At 34.8% G+C, this 23,461-nt stretch overlaps 1 protein-coding gene across 4 annotated transcripts in view; it reads left to right on the top strand.

Annotated features, from left to right (window-relative positions):
- Positions 1-17,641, top strand: part of LOC110463891 (aggrecan core protein-like) — a 36,434-nt gene extending 18,793 nt beyond the window's left edge. For all 4 annotated transcript variants that reach the window (XM_021518813.1, XM_021518812.1, XM_021518811.1 and 1 more), the window contains exons 6-8: positions 7,188-7,396; positions 8,133-8,223; positions 14,427-17,641. In XM_021518813.1, coding sequence (XP_021374488.1) covers positions 7,188-7,396; positions 8,133-8,223; positions 14,427-14,665 — 539 coding nt within the window. In that variant the 3' untranslated portion in view covers positions 14,666-17,641. The remainder of the gene's footprint in view (positions 1-7,187; positions 7,397-8,132; positions 8,224-14,426) is intronic.
- Positions 17,642-23,461: the final 5,820 nt, after the last annotated feature.

Genomic DNA, 23,461 nt, shown 5'->3' with positions numbered 1-23,461 from the left:
TTTATATTACAATGTTATATTACAATGACCCAACAATGATATATACATAGATATGTATGCTACATAGTTCTATTACAGTGACCCAACAATAATACACACAGATATTTATGTTACATAGTTATGTTACAGTGACCCGACAATCATATACAGACATTCATTTATGTTATAGAGTTTTAATACAGCGACCCATCAATGATATACACACATGCATTTATGTAACATTGTTCCATTACAGTCATAAAACAATGATATATACACCAATATTTATGTGACATAGGTCTATAACAGTGACCAAACAATGATATATACACCTATATTTATGTTACATAGGTCTATTACAGTGACAAAACAATGATATATACACCTATATTTGTGTTACATAGGTCTATTACAGTGACAAAACAGTGATATATACACCTATATTTATGTTACTTAGGTCTATTACAGTGACAAAACAATGATATATACACCTATATTTGTGTGACATAGGTTTTTAACAGTGACCCTACATTGATATACACACCTATATTTATGTTACATATTTCTATTGCAGTGACCAAACAATGATATACACAAATCTATTTATGTAACATAGTTCCATTACAGTCACAAAACAATGATATATACACCTATATTTATGTTACATAGGTCTATAACAGTGACCAAACAATGATATATACACCTATATATTATATGCTGCATAAGTCTATAACAGTGACCAAACAATTATATATACACCTATATGTCTGCTACGTAGGTCTATAACAGTGACCAAACAATGACATATACACCTATATTTATGTTACATAGTTTTATTGCAGTGACCAAACAATGATATACACACATCAATTTATGTAACATTGTTCCATTACAGTCACAAAACAATGATATATACATCAATATTTATGTGACATAGGTCTATAACAGTGACAAAACAATGATATATACACCTATATTTATGTGACATAGGTATATAACAGTGACCAAACAATGATATATACACCTATATTTATGTTACATAGGTCTATTACAGTGACAAAACAATAATATATACACTTATATTTGTGTGACATAGGTCTATAACAGTGACCCTACATTGATATACATACCTATATTTATGTTACATAGTTTTATTGCAGTGACCAAACAATGATATACACACATCAATTTATGTAACATTGTTCCATTACAGTCACAAAACAATGATATATACACCAATATTTATGTAACATAGTTATATTACAGTGACAAAACAATGATATATACACCTATATTTATGTGACATAGGTCTATAACAGTGACAAAACAATGATACAGTTGTGGGATCGCACAACGTTACACGATGTGCGGTGTGCGCACGATGTGTGCACGGTGTGTGAACGATGTGTGCACGATGTGCGAACGATAAAAATCTGGGCGATCAAATCTTGCGCACATTTGTGTGCACGACGGACGAACGTTGTGCGATAACAATCGTGGTTGGTGTAAATTGAGGAATGCCTTAACAATATATACGGTTTCGTGTTTAAACATATAAACCTGATTTTTACGTATGTTTCTATATTCTACCTACACCTATAAACTTATCTTTATATCTATACTTTCTTAAATTTAGAAATTGTGTTTTTGGTATTTTTTAAACGACCTTAATCGACACCTGTGAAATCACAACACAGTCCCGTATACAGGTAAACATAGCCACTAGCCGTCTACATGTACCTGGACGGTAGTTTTCCCCCGCCCGGGGCGCTTACGTATTTCGTCGGGTAGGGCCAGGGGTGTGAAAACACAGGTGAAGGGGAGCTATAGGCAAACCGAATGCAAATAACAAATACTAAACGTCCAGCTGTGTTTTCATTACGGTTATACGGTATCGCATATCAGCTCTATGTGTCAGGTACAGGCCAGGTCAAACCCCGGTAACTCATCAAATTGTTAATTACATATTCTGTTACCTTGGCGCGAAACCCATTCTTGACAGTCTAACGGTCACTGTAATACTGTGTTACACGCATTGTACAACTACATAATCTTCATTACTTTGATGAGATATTACAATAATACATACAGTTTCCATTATTGCATACGAGCTTTCCGTATTTTTTTCATTCCGTAATATTGATCTACAAGTTGTACCCAATCGCCCCGTTGTGCGGAGAGAAGCACACAACGGGGCGAACGATTGTTAAATCGCACAGTTGTGCGCACCATGTGTGGACGATGTGCGGACGGTGTGTGAACGATGTATGCACGGTGTGCGCACGCTATTTTTGGTGCGTTGTGCGGTCACACAACTGTATATACACCTATATATATGCTACATAGTTCTATTACCGTAACCTAACAATGATATACCCCCATATATTTATACTACATAGGTTTATAACAGAGATCTAAAAATAATACACACACATATATTTATATTAAATGTACAATGTTATATTACAATGACCCAACAATGATATATACATAGATATGTATGTTACATAGTTATGTTACAGTGACCCGACAATGATATATACACAGATATGTATGCTACATAGTTCTATTACAGTGACCCAACAATGATATACACACATATATTTATATTACAATGTTATATTATAGTGACCAAACAATAATAAACACAGATATGTATGCTACATAGTTCTATTGCAGTGACCCAACAATGATATACACACATATATTTATATTACAATGTTATATTATAGTGACCAAACAATAATCCACCCAGATATGTATGCTACATAGTTCTATTACAGTGACCCAACAATGATATACAGACATTCATTTATGTTATAGAGTTTTATTACAGCGACCCATCAATGATATACACACATGCATTTATGCTACATAATTCTATTACAGCGACCCAACAATGATATACATAGAGATAACACAACGAGTAGTTGTTTAATATGGTATTTATTTCACTCTCGTTAGTTAATTTTCAAAAGTTACAGAAAGACACTCGCTAAAATTCGTGTCTTTTGTGACTTTGGAAAACTAACTAACGAGAGTGAAATAAATATCATATTAAACAACCGCGAGTAGTGGTTACAGTGGTTACAGTGTCTTATTTACGTATGATCATTCCATTCCAACAACTTTAATTCAAACACAAAATAATGTATCGTTGTCTGACTATCAGGACGTATACTAATAGTTCTTCATCAACTTTCTTTAACAAATTTGAGACGAGTGTTTAATCCACACGTACATTCCTGTATTCTGATTCCATTACAATAACGTATGTTTGAATCATACTAAGTATTCTTTATTGACATTTCATTGACTTTATCGTGTTACATCAAAGTAATCATCCGTTAATCTATAGACATGTTATTACAAATATATATTTCATTGTTTTAGTTTTAAACCTTGCAAATATTTCAGCAACCATCTAATTTGAATAGGACTGTTAATTTTTTCCACATTTTATATAGTATTTTCAAATTTTTCACTGCAAAAATAATGCTACAGATCTCGTCGTTCACTTCCCGTATGACAAATACCGTTTAATTTTGCTAATGAAAGCAATTGAACTGTTTGTGTATGCCTCATATTGCAATTACACAACCAAGTGTTGATTCCATATAGATTTTCGCTGAAACTTTAGTTTTTACTTAATTCAACACTATTCAAAGAAAATGTCTTTCATTCTAAAGTATGAATCTGAGCTTGTTATCGTTGGGTTAAGTAGGCATTGGCAAATATGAGAGAAGCTGACGGCACCTGGGATTCTCTACGAAAATAATCAATTCTAATTTCAAAACAAAACCACACTCAATTTCTAAATCTCTAGGGTTGTAGGTCGTTTAAGGACCTTGAACTCAGTACTTATATTAGACGCGCGAATAAACCTATTTACATTTTGAAAATCTTATTTCCATACGCCTGTCAAAGAGCAACTTTCGTTAAAGCTTTATAAGATAACTGTGTTCTAGTAAGTATATTAATAGTGATATGGAAGGGAACACCAAACAGAACGTAAATATATCATAATGACATATCATACATCATAAATCCATACACGTCTGAACTCTTTTATTTATATATCCATGATACATGTCCCCATCACTGTTAATGGAGGACACTTCTGAAACAAGTCTAATATGATATCATAATTGTGTACATTCTGCTATTTGATTAACATTCGTTAATCTAAAGGCGGTTTCTATACGATTATCATCAGTGATCCAATGTAGATCCTAATGCAAGCTTCTACGTAATAATTATATTACAATGACATAGGATATCCGCAAACTTCAAATGTATAATTAAAAAAGAACAGTTGGTTTATTACAAATCCTAATATAGGTTTCTGTATAATTATTCTATTACAATGACCCTTTGCACGTGCCATTGACGGGTTTCCGCACAATAGTAAATTACAAACACTTACGGTTTTTCTGATAATTATTTTACATTTACCCTCCGTAAATCTCAATACAGGTTTCTATACCATGACCAAACGTACATCCACAGGCAGGTTTCCATATTTTTTTGTTATTACAATGACCTTTGACTGGTTTTGTGTTTTATTACAACAATTGATCGTGAACACACACACAGGTTTCAGTATCATAGATATGTTGCAATGACCGACAACAATTTACAGTTTGTTAAACAGCCAGGGTCCTCGATTTCTGCACGAGTTCCCAGGAGTCCTTTTACGATACGCATACAGTGGGGTTAAGAATGTTTTACCTGGATTTCTGCAATGCTCCCCTTAATAGAAGACAAGGAAGAAACCATGACCGTTTCCTCGGTTGGGGAGGGGGTCATTGGTCACCTCTAACGAGCATCATGGAGTGGGATAGAGCAGGCCCATGCTTTCCCCAAAGAAATGTTTCAATAGAATGATCTTACTCCAATAATACATAGTTAATCCATAGACAGGTTGATGTGACATTTCTATAAAAATTACATGCAAATAGTCTTGAGACAGGTATTTTTGTTCAAAATCCTAACAGGTAAACTTATAAATAACAGTTAATACTAAAATGACCCATATAAAATCTACATGCAAGCTTATATATAAGTATTATATCATTTGATCCTCCGACAATATACAAACACTTTTTATTTTACATTGCTATTACAACTATATTTCATGTATGCATTTCTTAGTAATATTTATACTACAATGATATATAAAATGTCCTTTTTAAATTGTAAAAGAGTCTTTGCATACATATCAAGAAAACAGTCCGCGATTAAGACATTTTATTTTATATCAATACATGTATACTTAATTGACTCTTAACAACAAAGAAATAACTAAGCACATATATCTATCAAGCTAAATAGATCTTTCGAAAGAGAAATAAAAAATAGATTATTTCCATATCATGTGAGTTAAGACAAAAATGACCAGACTACAATGGTGATATGTTATAAAGAAAAGCCATCGAGCTGTGACATAATGCTTTATCAAAGTGTGAGACAGGTTTACTACCGTGAATGATCAATACATGCCCGCGTCCTACTACAGGTGCGATGTAGTTTGCAATATGCCACAAACTATAAACGATGAAGATGTAAGAAAAGACGAGACAGATGACACCGTAAACAAGTAGGTTATATAGGTCATGCTGATCTGTTAGTATCTTAACACTCCATCATTATATTGGCTACACTTCTACTTGTGCATTATTAATGTAATTTTTTGTAGTAGAATAATAAAACACCGTAATTTCTTTTAAAAATCGGCTTTTTCTTCTGAAATACTGACCTCATTGACTTACAAACTTGATACGAATATTCCTTATGAGATCCCTAACAAGTTACTTTTTTGTACCAATCCGGACATCAAGTTGAGCGTCCTGACCTCTGATTGGCTGAGAGGTTTTCGACTTCTTTTCGGGGACAACCAAAGTTGGTACAAATGTCCTTAATTCTTTTGTGTCGATCCGAAGTTATAAACTAGCGGCCCTAGCTCTTGTTTGCAAAGGGTATTTTCGACTAATTTTCAAATTTGGAACGGGTATTCTTTATGAGGTCTAAACATGTGTTGTTACTTTTCGTGCGGCAGTTCAAGATAGCTACTGTGGCCGTTGATTCACAGAGATATCTTGTTGAATTTAACTACATTGTAATGTGAGCTTTGTCATCTGATAATACCTATCAACACTTTGCCATACCTCAACAATACAGCTTTTGAAAGGCAAATTACTAGGTAATAGAATGCGTTTGGAATAATGCCAGTAAATTCCGAAAGGCACTATTGGCATGGTAGTAAACTTATCGACCTCTCTAATTATTTAATTAACATTATTATAAGGTCTCTATACCGGTACCTACCTTATTCTTTTTTCATTGTTGTTATCATCTTTCAGCAATATTTCAGCATCTGTCATCGCTATGTGCGATACATATGTATAGTTAATTCATTAGATACTGTATAAAACCTTACTGTGTCGACTTACAATTGACATTACCACATGTTTCTTACGCCATAGAACAAAACAAATACATCATTAAATTTATGTATACAATTATTTAATAGACAATTCATATCTTTTCCGCATTTTATAAATATTACGAGAGAATTTTGGTATCAGCAAAACGCATTACACCCGGACGCTGTGCTACCGCATATTCCCAAAACAAGAATTAAATATTATAATTAAATTACATTATAGTTATAACGAATGCATCTCAATAGCAATTAACGCAGAAATTACCAAAATATCGAATTAATTTACTTTGTACAATGTAATCTTTCTAAATTGGCCCAGATCTAATCCGAATCCAGGTATATATCGATTTTTTGGGGCCCCCGGGTTTTCTATCTTACAATGTATCATAGAACGTTAAACAGTCTGTATATCATAAAAACACTGGCTAGGTTTGATAATATATATAGCATGTATGCAAAAAAAAATACGCTTTATGTATATATTAAGCTTCCATATACATTATGTTTTAATCAAAATTATAAATCCGATCGTATAAGATTGGAATGATGATTCTAAATAAGAAAAATTATGTAATACATATTTTCTAGATTTAACATTGATGTATTTGATAGCTGTTTGTTTAATCTTAATTCTTATGCAAAAATATCTCTGTTTTTACTTAACAAATATGAATATATCAGTTCATTTCATTACTACTGTCTTTAATATGTTGATAAGTATAAAATCAGCATCTGGATAAAGATGAAATTTCTTCTGATTTAGGACCCAATAGAATAGTAGCAGCTGATGAGCCTTTCAACATGGAAGTCCCCGAAACTACAGCCTCCTCAACTCCTGCAACCGTGAATACCTCTCCTACCCCAGTACCGGTAAAAGCCCCTCCAGCTGAAGTGTGCGAGGTGGGATGGGTAGGATTTGAACGCGACTGCTATTTCCTCAGCAGTGACCAACTAACGTGGCACTCAGCACTAGTATGTATATATATTTGCTGTATTTATCATGACTTTCTACATTCTTATAAACGTAATGAAATTCACCGGTGTGGAAACTTTTTATAAAACATAAATGACATGCCCATTTCAGAATAAAAATTGATAAAAAGGAAAATAAAAATAATTGTCGGATATTTTAAATGAAATTCAGGTAAGTTGATGATTTTTGTTAGTTATTACTTATTTCATTTTTGTAGCATTATGAGAAATCTTTTTGTCTCAATTCTCTCCCAATACTTGAAATTTAAAATACATATAGATCACAGGCGTCTTTTGTACTCAAACAGTAATAATTTGTAAAACTTCTTCTCGAAATTCACGACCCATGTCTAGAAGTTTTCTTTTTTTCAAATTACCTGTAATAAAAGCTTGTTCACTAGTTTAATCATTTTCAGTGAAATGGAAACAAATTCAAATGTCTCTATAAATTATTCAATGAAAAGCATAATGAATAGAGATATTATGTTTTTTGCAATTTGATTTAGTTGACAATTATTTGGGAGACCTATCTCTGTTGTCTCAATTTCCCTATTGCTCTTCTAGTTAAGTAAAATAGGTAAAATACTATATGTTATTTATGTGTTTACATATAATACAGGTGTACATCATTATATTGTTTATTCCATATTTATTTCATTCAAAGCATATATATAAATTGAGTGTGAATTGTTAGTGCTTCTGATAAATATTTCCATTAAATATTGCTCTGTTACAGACACAATGCCATAATATGGACGCTCATTTAGCCAGGATATACACGACCGCGGAAAACAAGTTCATACAAAAAACAGCAAGAAATAGAAAAGGTAAATCTTTTTAAACCCCTTGAATCTGAAAAAGTATATTTTACATAAAAAATTGGCAGTATTTATCATGCAAAAATATGGCATCACGAAAATGTAGATACATGTAAGTATTTAACAAAATATACCCTGTAGTATAGTGATACGTTCACTGGTTATACGGTATATAAACAAATTACATTAAGTGAGATATATTAGTGTGTAAATAAAAACAGTACATGGTATATATACTGTATGAATAATAAAGATAGTATGTATAGGATATAAATAATTGCTTGGCATATTATATATACCGTATGAATACACTACTGTCAAAGATTCATATTTCTAATAAATATGAAGTACTTAACCAAACATATACATAAACACTAACGTTTTACGTGTTATGATAAAATGAGTGTGATAAAATTTTGCATAATTGGCATTTTTTTTTATATATTTATTGCTCTATATATGGTGTAAGAGGAACACAAAATACATATACTATTGCATCAATCCAAGCGAAAAATAAGATAAAACCAGCAGACCAAAGAAATAGGTCATACATTATTAAAAATGATAGCATTTTTGGAAAAGATCTAGAAATGTTCATTTCAAAGGACTGATAGCTCTAGAATCTGATTGCTTATCTATAAATAACTTAAAATATATAACTAAGTGTACAGTTTCCAATACAAAATTGGTATAAAGTAATATATTTTGTGTACTGTCTGTCAATGTAAGAATGTAATCTAAGAAATTTGTTATAATTGACGACATAAATAGACTATATAGGAAAAATAATTTATATTTGGACTTTCATCTGTGCAAACATAATAGCAACGTCATGTTTACCTTACTATCAATCAGCGGTATACACATTAAGATAAAATGCTTTCAAATTGAAATATCTGTTGCAATGTCATCTAAAAAGACATAACGTTTTGTTAGCTAAATAAAAAAGGATACAAATAAGAAAAACACTAGACAATGAACCTAACTTCACCATAAAAACGATATCCCCATTTTTATGATTTGCATTAATCAATTATTAAAGGTGTATGTTCTAATATTATCACATATGTCCATAAAATGATACAGACATACAGGTCAGTCATACGTTCTAAACTATCAGAAAAAACTGTCTCAAAATGATAGGAAAAACAAAACAAAACAAGCGTGTTTGATCAGCCGACCAATGTCATATTTCATCTATTTTTTAAGTCAGTATTTTACCTAAATTTAATATACAGGTTAATGACCGTATTATGACCTAGTAATGTAGTGTTTGATTAGGGAGATAAACAGATAATTAACAACTACGATCCGTCTTGTTATCCTCGAAGCCAGTACAAACGGCCAGGTGTGAGTTCAGCCACCTCTAGTAACAGTTTAACCCATCATCACGAACAAAATTGTCCGGACTATTTCAATATAATACAGCATAATGATATTTCCAAACATTTTCTTCAGGTTGGTTAGTATGCATTATGAAAAGATTCTTGTAACACAACCAATAAGTTTGTCAACGTGACGTTTCGATGACTAGAACTGTATGTATGTACTCTATCACCTTCATCAGACAAATTACCAGTGAAGCGTACGTACACAAAGGTGTAAAATATGTACGAGTTGTCCACAAATCGCAGTGAGCCGGTTCTAAATCGAGATGAGGGGGTTCATAGATACTCGCACATCTATGACCAAGTATTAAACAAAGCGTAGCTGAATCGAGTCATTTAGGTACATATATAACAAGCAATTGTAGATACGCTTACAGCGTACCTCTGTACGTACGCTTCAATGGTCATTTGTCTGATGAATGTAGCAGAGTACATACCGTACTAGTCATCGAAACGTCATATTGGTTGTGTTACAAGAATCTTTTCTTAACAGCATAATGATGTAAACGAAATGTTGTGCCCGACAAGATCACGAGTATTTCTGTACTCTCACAGTGTGGTTGTGGTTATTTTCTCTTTTCTAATGGGTGCATTCGGAGCATTAGATGTATTGTTAAATCTGTAGCCTGAGTTATAACGGGACACTTGATCACTGGAACAGCATTCCCCTTGGGAGATTATTAAAGAAAATACATCAACATGATTTACACACAAAAATAAATCTGTTGCTTAAGCTGAGAATGGAAACACATTCTCTCTTTGGTAAACATTTCAGCTCAACAATGACATCTAGCCCATTTGTTTATACCACTATACGACTTTGAAAAATATGAACATGTTTTATTAACGTCCTTAAATATCTTGTTATGTCTTGTCTTTTGAGTTCGTTGTTTGTTAATTTTGCAATAAGTTCTATAATTAAATTTATTTAATTAAAGATACAAGGTGGAATACTCTGCTGGTTGACTTTTTAGTCCTCGATATTTGCTGTAACCCTGTCGGCCACCGTAATCTATTTACAGTAGTGGACTTTTAAGTCCTCGAGATTTGCTGTAACCCTGTCGGTCACCGTAATCTATTTACAGTAGTGGACTTTTTAGTCCTCGAGATTTGCTGTAACCCTGTCGGCCACCGTAATCTATTTACAGTAGTGGCATGGTGCACAATATATAACTATACAATTAACTAAAACTCCGCTAAGTTTTTAAAGTTATTACCAAAGGGCTTTACGCACCTGCCCCTATGTTTCAACACTAGCTTGGACTTTTTGGATTCCCAACGTCTTTGCCGCTGGCATCACCGACGAGTAAACAGCTGTATGGTGCAGTGTAATTCATGTTTGGCTTGCTGTATCTATTAAATTTTTGGCTGGCTGTATCTATTACATGTTTGGCTTGCTGTATCTATTACATGTTTGGCTTGCTGTATCTATTACATTTTTGGCTTGCTGTATCTTTTCCCAAATTTAAAGGTACAGTTGCTTGTGAGTGTGTTACGTTCTTCTTTCAAGATACAAGGCGGTGGGCTCTGCTGCTGGATTTTTCAGTCCTCAAAGATTGCCATAACCATGTAGGAATAGTTATCTCTTTTCAATAGTAGCATGGTTCATAATATATACTTTTTTATCACATAATGTACTGTATTATCCAGTGAATATAACATGTCATATTTTTTTGCATATTAACCCATGTAATATGACCTATCAGCCCTGTGATTGGTTGTACTGTATCTATTACCTTACTGTATCTATTACCTTACTGTATCTATTACCTTACTGTATCTATTACCATACTGTATCTATTACCTTACTGTACATGTATCTATTACCTTACTGTATCTATTACCTTACTGTACATGTATCTATTACCTTACTGTATATATTACCTTACTGTATCTATTACCTTACTGTATCTATTACCTTACTGTATCTATTACCTTACTGTATCTATTACCTTACTGTATCTATTACCTTACTGTATCTATTACCTTACTGTATCTATTACCTTACTGTATCTATTACCTTACTGTATCTATTACCTTACTGTATCTATTACCTTACTGTATCTATTACCTTACTGTATCTATTACCTTACTGTATCTATTACCTTACTGTATCTATTACCTTACTGTATCTATTACCTTACTGTATCTATTACCTTACTGTATCTATTACCTTACTGTATCTATTACCTTACTGTATCTATTACCTTACTGTATCTATTACCTTACTGTATCTATTACCTTACTGTATCTATTACCTTACTGTATCTATTACCTTACTGTATCTATTACCTTACTGTATCTATTACCTTACTGTATCTATTACCTTACTGTATCTATTACCTTACTGTATCTATTACCTTACTGTATCTATTACCTTACTGTACATGTATCTATTACCTTACAGTATTTATTACCTTACAGTATGTATTACCTTACTGTATCTATTACCTTACAGTATCTATTACCTTACAGTATCTATTACCTTACTGTATCTATTACCTTACTGTACATGTATATATTACCTTACAGTATCTATTACCTTACAGTATATATTACCTTACTGTATCTATTACCTTACAGTATCTATTACATTACTGTATCAATTACCTTACAGTATCTATTACCTTACTGTATCTATTACCTTACTGTACATGTATCTATTACCTTACTGTATCTATTACCTTACAGTATCTATTACCTTACAGTATCTATTACCTTACAGTATCTATAACCTTACAGTATCTTTACCTTACAGTATCTATTACCTTACAGTATCTATTACCTTACTGTATCTATTACCTTACTGTACATGTATCTATTACCTTACTGTATCTATTACCTTACTGTATCTATTACCTTACAGTATCTATTACCTTACTGTATCTATTACCTTACTGTACATGTATCTATTACCTTACAGTATCTATTACCTTACTGTATCTATTACCTTACTGTATCTATTACCTTACTGTATATATTACCTTACTGTATCTATTACATTACTGTATCTATTACATTACTGTATCTATTACCTTACTGTATCTATTACCATACATGTGTGTGTTACGTTCATCATTCTAATTTCTACTTAAGTGAAGCATTTCCTTCCTGCGTATGGGGAGTAGAAAAATCCCCGTTTAAAATATGTCTGGTCGATTGAGTTCTCCGATAGACCGTTTAGTAATCCGTTAACACTCGGCTTCTTGATCGATAAACGCTTACACAGAAGGGCGAGGTTAATTTTTTTTTGAAGTATGGCTTTTAACAGGCGACCGCCAGAAATGATTGACACAGTTATGCACATCAACTACAACAGACGTGATTGGTTTATATCTAAAGGCGATTTGTGCAATCTAGCGGAACAATCTCTATTCCATCTCCTTTTTAACTAATTTTAAAACCACAAATTCTCAATCGAAGTTGAATTAGAGTCATGAGCTAGTCTGGTGTGGTTCGATTTCACTCCCACGCTCTACATCATTAATCAACTACTCAAAACGACATCTCCATTCGCTTTGTATAAATAAGATCAGATGATCTTAGCAGTTTAATGAAGAATAGTGGCAAGTGTTCTATAGATCAACTACACGAAAAAATTGCAAGCATTTCCTCATGTGAAAATATGCAAGATACAAAATCAGATAAAAATTATGTTTATCAAATAGACAAAAACATGCTAACGTGATCTCGCACTGAAGTGTAAGCTATTACGTATTTTACCGTTTTAATGTTGTTTTTATTTCTGGTTTAACATCGCGGTAAAGCGATTATATCATCGCGTTATAACATCGCGGTAAAGCGATTATATCATCGCGTTATAACATCGCGTTATAACATCGCGGTAAAGCGATTATATCATCGCGTTATATGTCTATGGGCACTATAATCCATCTATATGGGGAAGAGAAATGTTCAATCCATATATTTCCAAGTTCACGTTAAAAAATGGTACGATATATTAAACGTTTATCTGTTTAAGCTTAGCATTTTCAACAGTCCAAAGTCCGTGTCTTTGAAAATGGTGGCAGTGTTTCTAAATATTAATAAACAAAAAAATTAGTACATCATCATTCTGAGATCTGTAGGTCTTCGTGTTCGTTTTACATATAAAGGTTTTAGGTGAAGGTAAAAAAACACCTATCATTTTATGTTAGTCGTATGAATTAGATCAATAAAACACAATTCTTCTTAGACAAGTCGCTTCCCCTCCCTCAGTTAACGTTGGTCATATAGATCGATTTCATTTTATTATGACATCAACTTTGTGGTGCCAGTGGTGGGATTAAGTGTGACGTTTTTATTTTTTGTCCGTGTGTAAAGTATTGCATTATTATGTAGGGTTTATTGACCAATCACTGTCTCTGTTACACACACACAATATGTATTTGGATGTATATATACTTACAGGCCGGGACATACCAAAGTCCTTAAAAATGGTAATTGTTATTCCCTGCTTAACGTTTAGCATTTAGGGGAATGGCAACAACTGGTTTACCCGTTGTCAGTATAATGTAACCGGGCGGAATGCTGTGCTGGGTGCCTTGGACATGGTATTTCAGTGAGATAGCACTATAAAGTCGGCATCAGATCCGCGCAATCACAAGGAGGCAATCACGCCAACATACCATATCTCCTGCATACACACACGCAAGCACGCATACACTACACATATGGAGGCACGTCCTTAAATGACCTTAGTTGCTAATAGGACGTTAAACAAAATTAAACTAAACTAAATTAAACTTTCTAAGTTTTTGGATAGTTGTAATCATCTGAAAAATATAAGCGATTATTTGACACACATGTGTTATTTTCTTACAGGCGGTCCTTATGAAGGATACTGGATAGGAGGATCGGATATCCGGACTGAGGGAGTATGGGAATGGTATGAAACTGGCAAGCAGCTTGGACCGGTATTCTGGCACCAAAGCGAACCAAACAGTTTCCAAGGGGATCAGGACTGCCTTCAGCTATTCGTTCACCATGCTTTCCAATGGGATGATGAAGTGTGTACGCATGAGAGACATTATGTGTGTGAAAAATCTGCCAAATTTGACTGAAACAACATATATATGCATACACACTTATTTCCCGTGATTTCTATGAAAACGCCAGTGTTTCATGCATGCTTTCTGAAGCGTATAAAACCATGCTTAGGCGACGCATTGCCCTAAAGAATTAGAAATGAGACTCGATAATCAAGCCACATTTTCGAACCAATGAACAGTTGCTGTAAAGTAAGACGAATGGATAACTTTAAAATTTTGAATAGGTCCGTCTAACCCGTTAAAGATGAGCCGAATAGTATTACAAACTGGTAAATGTTGGCTGGATTAATAAGGCTTGATTGCAGCTTTCATAAGTTCGTTTAAAGTACATATTATTATCAAACCAAGTGATAACAGATATTCTTGAAATAGTATCGTATGACTACAAAGCGTGTATATTTACCCCCAACCCCCACCCATTCCAAACCCCAGCCACCATATTTACCCCCAACCCCCACCCATTCCAAACCCCCAGCCACCAGCCCCTATACCCACTTAACCCATTTTGCAAATAGTATAATAGTATGGGTTATTTCATCCCATCAGAATATCCTCTTTTAGCATTCCTTATGTCATACATGGTAATATAACTCACCTTAGCATAACATATAATTTAGATAAGTATTAGTATTTTTCAATGGTATAAATTATATTTTCATAGATGATATATACATTTACCCAAGCATAACGGATATTTTAAATCCAAATCTGGCATCCTTTCTTGGGGGCGTCTCTATAAATATGAGTAAGTATTATTTATTTCAGTTACACCGCAGAGAGACATAATATAACAGTTTGCAAATTATGTTGATAAGTGTGACGTCATGGACATTTGTGCTAGAACTGGTCCCTGTAAAGAGCTGTTATATATAATTCGATCTGACTAAAGATATATAAAATTTCTCTGAGGCTGATGTTTTTTTAGATCAAGCAGCGACGTCATTTACATGAAAAGGCATAATGTGTAATACACCTGAAATGTCATAGTTAGTTTTTATATATCAAAACTGCATTCCAAAAATCATCATAAAAACACACACATGCATCCATCTGGGCTTAAAAAAAGTGCTCACTATGAGTTAAAATATTTCTAACATTTAGTTAAATTCTAGCTGCCGTACAAATACGATAGATATACATCTGTATACACATGCATGGGAGTCTCATTAGACATAAATGGTCTTAGTCTACAAATACCACCAATCGTTTTCGTCAACTTTTTACATACAGATTATACATGTTCTTTCCACATTATCTATAAAAACACCTAAATGTTTGACACAACTCGTTCGTTGCATCGTCATTCTTGCAATTCGTTTGGCAAAGTAACCGCAAAATACAACATTAAATAGAATATTTAGAAATAAAAGTCTAATATGAAGATATAAATGCGTTACCAGTCGTTAAAATCTTACACAAATGGGTATAACCTATTGTCATTGTGACCAGACAAAGAGTCACTGGCCTGTGACATTATACACCTGTGATGACTATACGTGTAATGTATCATTGTATCGTACATCAGACCGTCGGGTCAGTGTACAGGCCACTGGTAAGCTGCAGGGCGTATACACTCAGCGCTAATTTCTCCTCATTGTATCACATCGACTCAACCAGAACTTTTTAAATGAGTAAAAACATCCTATTTCTCGACGACTGATCGGAATAAAATTCTTTCAAATATTTTCTTTTAAACCACAGTAACAATTGTTGACAACGTGATTTTCGTGGAAAGATATTTTTATCAATTCAATACATTTCATTTTTCCCGTCAAATATTACTGTATACTGTAATACATATATATATTTCGCGAGATATTAATTTACGCGTTCATTCATGGTGAGACCGATGCATGATCTTAAAGCTTCGATGAAAATCATTTTCCGTAGGAGATACTAATTACCATAGCACCTGTCAATCGCGTATTCAGTGTCATTTAGCAAAATAAACTCAAACCGTGTATTCAACACTGTGTATTTTCGTATTTTAAAATTTTATAGTGTACCCTTTGTAGTTTATAAAAACGTTGCCATTGTTTAGGGGATTGACGGTCACTAATAGGTCCATAAGGTAAAGCTACGTCATCAAATGGGGGTGACTGAGGCACAATGACAAATGAAAGATTGTAAAAGAACAATTGTATATTTTCTATAGGGTAAATAAAAAATACACATTCCCAATACAGCCAAACTGTTGTTGTAAATAAGCAATTACCTTTGTTCGTATTATCACCAATTCTATGTTATATTTTACTTGTCGTTCTTGTTTTAACGGTCGTGTAATAACACAACATGGCGTATAAAGTCTAGTTACTGCCACGTCTCTACAAACAAGTTATACGACCACGTGTTGATATATAGATATATTGTACTTATGATTTTTCATATACGTCTTAACAGTTTACTTGTTGATTTTCAAATATTTAATATCTTTTTTTTTATATTTCGTTTTCCCGTTAAATAGAAACGACACAAATCTTTCGTTTTGTTTTAAGAACAGTTTTGACTTTCCAAAGAAGCATTTCTTTTCTGTTGTTATTTAATTCTATTTCACTTGCATAAATATTACTTAAATTAGACGCTGTGAATCCAAAGATAGCCAATATGTGAAGGTCGAATACAAATCGCTTTCGATATTTGTCGAATTAGTTTTCATAGTCAAACCTGTTTTCAGAAACCATCTGCAGCAAGTCATTAAAATAGGCTCTTATTGATGTGGTGTCATAATAGAGTTCAGTAAACAAGAAAATCACTACACAGGAGAGTGCTAACACTTGACACAGGTGGTCTCAAAAGGGAGGTTATCCTTCTAGCAGGATTGACGGTTCATACGAACTATGATAATGTTCTGTAGACTTTATATTTATTGAATACTTCTGTGCATAACTTGTTTATGAATACTTCACATTAGTTACTGATTTAATTGTTATATGTGCATTTGCTTCATGATATGTATTGCTATTTTATTGTTTCAATAAATGTTTTAAAATACCACCAGGTCTTCGTGTCAGGATCGATAACTCTTAGTAAACATAGGTCTCCTTGACCACAACAAGTTTAAAGGACTGCTTTACCGAATTTATTTGAATTTATTTCTCGCAATTTGAACAAGATGAACAGCACTTATTATCGCTACTGGTTTTGTATGTGTATAAAATACAAAATACACGTAAAAGGTTCAGTAGAAAAGTAAAGAAAATCTTCTGTAAGATTTCTCTTTGTCAGGCAGAATGAATGCAACTGCAATCGAGAGAAGCTTCAACAGATGGTATGATGATTCGACAGGCAAAATTCGAAGAAAATAAAAGCCAGATATGTTACCTGTACAAAATGGAACGAGGCTGAATCAGCACCAAGTTTGATATTAAAAGAATATGTAATTTTAGGCGATCAAATAGGTCATAACAATCATGTAAGCATAAATGAATGGTAACCATGACTATCAAGTAATTTATTTCATAAAAAGAGGACGTTTGAACAGGTAATGTATGAGGAACAAGTTATGTTACAGGATTTCAAGAAATTTAAATTATATACAATTATTCAAAAATATTGAACATTAGCGATCAAAATACTATCTAATTAAAGGGTGTTATGATAATAAAATAAGTATCCGGTTGAAACAGTTAAACCGGTTGAACCTGTAAAGAAAGCGACAGGCACAGATCTGAACCGAGGCTGACCTCAGGAAAATTCGGCACATGTAGATTGAAGGGTCCAGACGTACATACCTGACCGAAACTAAAATGCTTACTATTGCTAGTTTGCGTTTATTTCTTCCTAAAACATTGTCAAGACACATGTAATTTTTATGATACGTTATGTAATACAGTGGACGCGCGTGAAAGAAGGGCATACTATTTTTGATATAATGTTTTTTTATTTCCGAAACTGCATTTTTAGCTCTGCTTATCGTGGAATATTTCTGCGCCACACGTACCGTTTCCACCGGGATACGCGAATGTAGCCCTAGTAAGTAAAACATAAGCATGCAAATATTTGTTTTATTTGGTGTCGCGTCTCAATCTTGAATATTATTGATAAATGGCCATAGGATCACTCAATGTTTATTTTGTTCGACTTTTTGCATCAATTTCTAAACAGATACCGGAGTTTAATTGTTATCATATAATTTGGTTGTCTCCCTTTAACTGTTTGTCTCCTTTCATTTTCCATTTTAAGTCCGCTACGTGGTTTGCATATAACTAAGCTTTCAAAAAACTATTATTATTCAATTACAATAATCCTATATTGTAATATCCCGGTACATGTAATGCCCTAGTTCAGTCGATCGCCTCTATATTTTATTTGATGATATTACTGGTCTGTACTTTTTATGACATCACTTCTTAGATTGTTTCAGCCCTAAGTCGCCCATATTTTGTAATATAAGTACTTTATTCGTCGGCTCAATGTTATACATAACACATCTCCCAGGCTGTCGTTCTTTACACGAGTGGTGTGAGGATCGACAACTCTGGGTAGAGATTGATCCTCCGGCTATATCGAGTGTGTCGTTTACTATCATTATTGTTTCATCATGACTGTTTCGGTTGCCTCCCTTAATGCATCAAATTCTTTAGTTGTCTCCTTTAAATAAATTGTATGGTATATATTTAGTAATCTCCCTTAATCTTATCACTAAATTTATCGTTTAGTTTGTCAATATCGTTAACATATTTCATAATTAACATTTTTAGTTTTTCAAGCCAACAATGCATGGCTAAAAAATCGAACTTGATAATTATTCAATTTCAAATGTAAAGAAAGAGATTTTGATGCAAAGTTTATTGATATTTATTCGTTTTATACAACATCATTATCAGATCAATCAGAAATATCATTTAAAACAAAAAGCGCCATTTACATACGTTTTGTTGTTGTAAGGTTATCACATATAAACGAAGAGTTGAAGAATGTATAGATTTGGTAAAATTGAATTATTGCTATGTATTTAGAGAATATTAAACAATATAAATCATATCTCATACACGTATCGTAAAGTATGTATAACAACGAGTTTCAGTGATAACAATATTTTTTTTTCTGACAAGAAAAATAATGGAAGTAGAGCAAATATTGCAAGAAACACATGTACCGTTCTAGCGCTACATTGAACTGGATTGGCCCGTGTAGTAATGTTCCAGAGCTACATTGAACTGGATTGACGAGTGTAGGGTACATGTTGGTCAAGAGCTACATTGAACTGGATTGGCCTGTGTAGTATTAGTCCAGGGCTACATTAAACTTGATTGGCCAGTGTAGTGTTGTTCCAGAGCCTCATTGAACTGGACTGGTCTGTGTAGTGTACATGTTGGTCCAGAGCTACATTGAACAGGATTGGCCTGTGTAGTGTAAATGTTGGTCTAGAGCTACACTAAACTGGATTGGCCAGGGTAGTGTTGTTCCAGAGCTAAATTGAACAGGACTGGTCTGTGTAGTGTACATGTTGATCTAAAGCTACATTAAACTGAATTGGCCTGTGTAGTGTTGTTCCAGAGCTTCATTGAACTGGATTGGCCTGTGTTGTGTTGTTCCAGAGCTACATTGAACAGGATTGGCCTGTGTAGTGTAAATGTTGGTCTAGAGCTACACTAAACTGGATTGGCCAGGGTAGTGTTGTTCCAGAGCTAAATTGAACAGGACTGGTCTGTGTAGTGTACATGTTGATCTAATGTACCGTTCTAGCGCTACATTGAACTGGATTGGCCTGTACAGTGTTAGTCCAGAGCTACATTGTACATAATTGACCTGTGTAGTGTTCATGTTGGTCAAGAGCTACATTGAGTGACCTGTGTAGTGTTAGTCCAGAGCTACATTGTACATAATTGACCTGTGTAGTGTTCATGTTGGTCAAGAGCTACATTGAGCTTTATTGACCTGTGTAGTGATGTTTCAGAGCTACATTGAACTGGATGTTCCAGAGCTACAATGAACTGGACTGGTCCGTGTCGTGTACTTGTTGGTCCAGAGCTACGAACTACATTGTACAGAATTGACCGGTGCTGTGTGCATGTTGGTCAAGAGCGACATTGAACTGGATTGACCTGTGTAGTAATGTTACAGACCTACATTGAACTGGATTGACCTGGGTAGTGATGTTCCAGAGCTACATTGAACTGGACTGGTCTGTATAGTGATGCTCCAGGGCTACATTGAACTGGATTGACCTGTCTATTGATGTTCCAGAGCTACATTGAACAGGACTGGTCTGTGTAGTGTACATCTTGGTCTAGAGCTACATTAAACTGGATTGGCCAGTGAAGTGTTGTTCCAGAGCTACATTGAACTGGACTGGTTTGTGTGGTGTACATGTTGGTCTAGAGCTACATTAAACTGGCTTGGCCAGTGTAGTGTTGTTCCAGAGCTAAATTGAACAGGACTGGTCTGTGTAGTGTACATGTTGATCTAATGTACCGTTCTAGCGCTACATTGAACTGGATTGGCCTGTACAGTGTACTGGACTGGTCTGTGTAGTGTACATGTTGATCTAGAGCTACATTGAACTGGATTCGCCTGTACAGTGTTAGTCCAGAGCTACTTTGAAGTGGTTGACCTGTGTAGTGTTAGTCTAGAGCTACAATGTACATAATTGACCTGTGTAGTGTTCATGTTGGTCAAGAGCTACATTGAACTGGATTGGACTATGTAGTGTTGGTCTAGTGCTACATTGAACTGGATTGGCCTGTACAGTGTTGGTCCAGAGCTACATTGAACAGGATTGGCCTGTGTAGTGTAAATGTTGGTCTAGAGCTACACTAAACTGGATTGGCCAGGGTAGTGTTGTTCCAGAGCTAAATTGAACAGGACTGGTCTGTGTAGTGTACATCTTGGTCTAGAGCTACATTAAACTGGCTTGGCCAGTGTAGTGTTGTTCCAGAGCCTCATTGAACTGGACTGGTCTGTGTCGTGTCCTTGTTGGGGCAGAGCTACATTGAACTGGATTGGACTATGTAGTGTTGGTCTAGTGCTACATTGAACTGGATTGGCCTGGGTAGTGTTGTTCTAGAGCTACATTGAACTGGATTGGCCTGGGTAGTGTTGTTCTAGAGCTACATTGAACTGGATTCGCCTGTACAGTGTTAGTCCAGAGCTACATTGTACATAATTGACCTGTGTAGTGTCCATGTTGGTCAAGAGCTACATTGAGCTTTATTGACCTGTGTAGTGATGTTTCAGAGCTACATTGAACTGGATGTTCCAGAGCTACAATGAACTGGATTGGCCTGTGTAGTGCTGTTCCAGAGCTACATTGAACAGGACTGGTCTGTGTAGTGTACATCTTGGTCTAGAGCTACATTAAACTGGATTTGCCTGTGTAGTGTTGGTTCAGAGCTACATTGAACTGGACTGGTTTGTGTAGTGTACATGTTGGGCTACAGCTACATTAAACTGGATTTGCCTGTGTAGTGTTGGTTCAGAGCTACATTGAACTGGACTGGTCTGTATAGTGATGCTCCAGGGCTACATTGAACTGGATTGACCTGGGTAGTGATGTTCCAGAGCTACATTGAACTGGATTAACCTGTGTAGTGATGTTCCAGAACTACATTGTACAGAATTGACCGGTGCTGTGTGCATGTTGGTCAAGAGCGACATTGAACTGGATTGACCTGTGTATTGATGTTCCAGGGCTACATTGAACTGGACTGGTCCGTGTCGTGTACTTGTTGGTCCAGAGCTACGAACTACATTGTACAGAATTGACCGGTGCTGTGTGCATGTTGGTCAAGAGCGACATTGAACTGGATTGACCTGTGTAGTAATGTTACAGACCTACATTGAACTGGATTGACCTGTCTATTGATGTTCCAGAGCTACATTGAACAGGACTGGTCTGTGTAGTGTACATCTTGGTCTAGAGCTACATTAAACTGGCTTGGCCAGTGTAGTGTTGTTCCAGAGCCTCATTGAAATGGACTGGTCTGTGTAGTGTACATGTTGATCTAGAGCTACATTAAACTGAATTGGCCCGTGTAGTGTTGTTCCATAGCTACATTGAACTGGATTGGCCTGTGTTGTGTTGTTCCAGAGCTACATTGAACAGGATTGGCCTGTGTAGTGTAAATGTTGGTCTAGAGCTACACTAAACTGGATTGGCCAGGGTAGTGTTGTTCCAGAGCTAAATTGAACAGGACTGGTCTGTGTAGTGTACATCTTGGTCTAGAGCTACATTAAACTGGATTTGCCTGTGTAGTGTTGGTTCAGAGCTACATTGAACTGGACTGGTTTGTGTGGTGTACATGTTGGTCTAGAGCTACATTAAACTGGATTTGCCTGTGTAGTGTTGGTTCAGAGCTACATTGAACTGGACTGGTTTGTGTGGTGTACATGTTGGTCTAGAGCTACACTAAACTGGATTGGCCAGGGTAGTGTTGTTCCAGAGCTAAATTGAACAGGACTGGTCTGTGTAGTGTACATCTTGGTCTAGAGCTACATTAAACTGGATTTGCCTGTGTAGTGTTGGTTCAGAGCTACATTGAACTGGACTGGTCTGTATAGTGATGCTCCAGGGCTACATTGAACTGGATTGACCTGGGTAGTGATGTTCCAGAGCTACATTGAACTGGACTGGTCCGTGTCGTGTACTTGTTGGTCCAGAGCTACATTGAACTGGATTGGACTATGTAGTGTTGGTCTAGAGCTACATTGAACTGGATTGGCCTGTACAGTGTTAGTCCAGAGCTACATTGAAGTGGTTGACCTGTGTAGTGTTAGTCTAGAGCTACAATGTACATAATTGACCTGTGTAGTGTACATGTTGGTCAAGAGCTACATTGAGCTTTATTGACCTGTGTAGTGATGTTT

This window comes from Mizuhopecten yessoensis, unplaced genomic scaffold (assembly GCF_002113885.1).
Source record: "Mizuhopecten yessoensis strain PY_sf001 unplaced genomic scaffold, ASM211388v2 scaffold10939, whole genome shotgun sequence".
Classification (NCBI taxonomy): domain Eukaryota; kingdom Metazoa; phylum Mollusca; class Bivalvia; order Pectinida; family Pectinidae; genus Mizuhopecten; species Mizuhopecten yessoensis.
The sequence above is the reverse complement of the archived record's forward strand: the minus strand, read 5'-3'. Positions and strand labels throughout refer to the sequence as shown.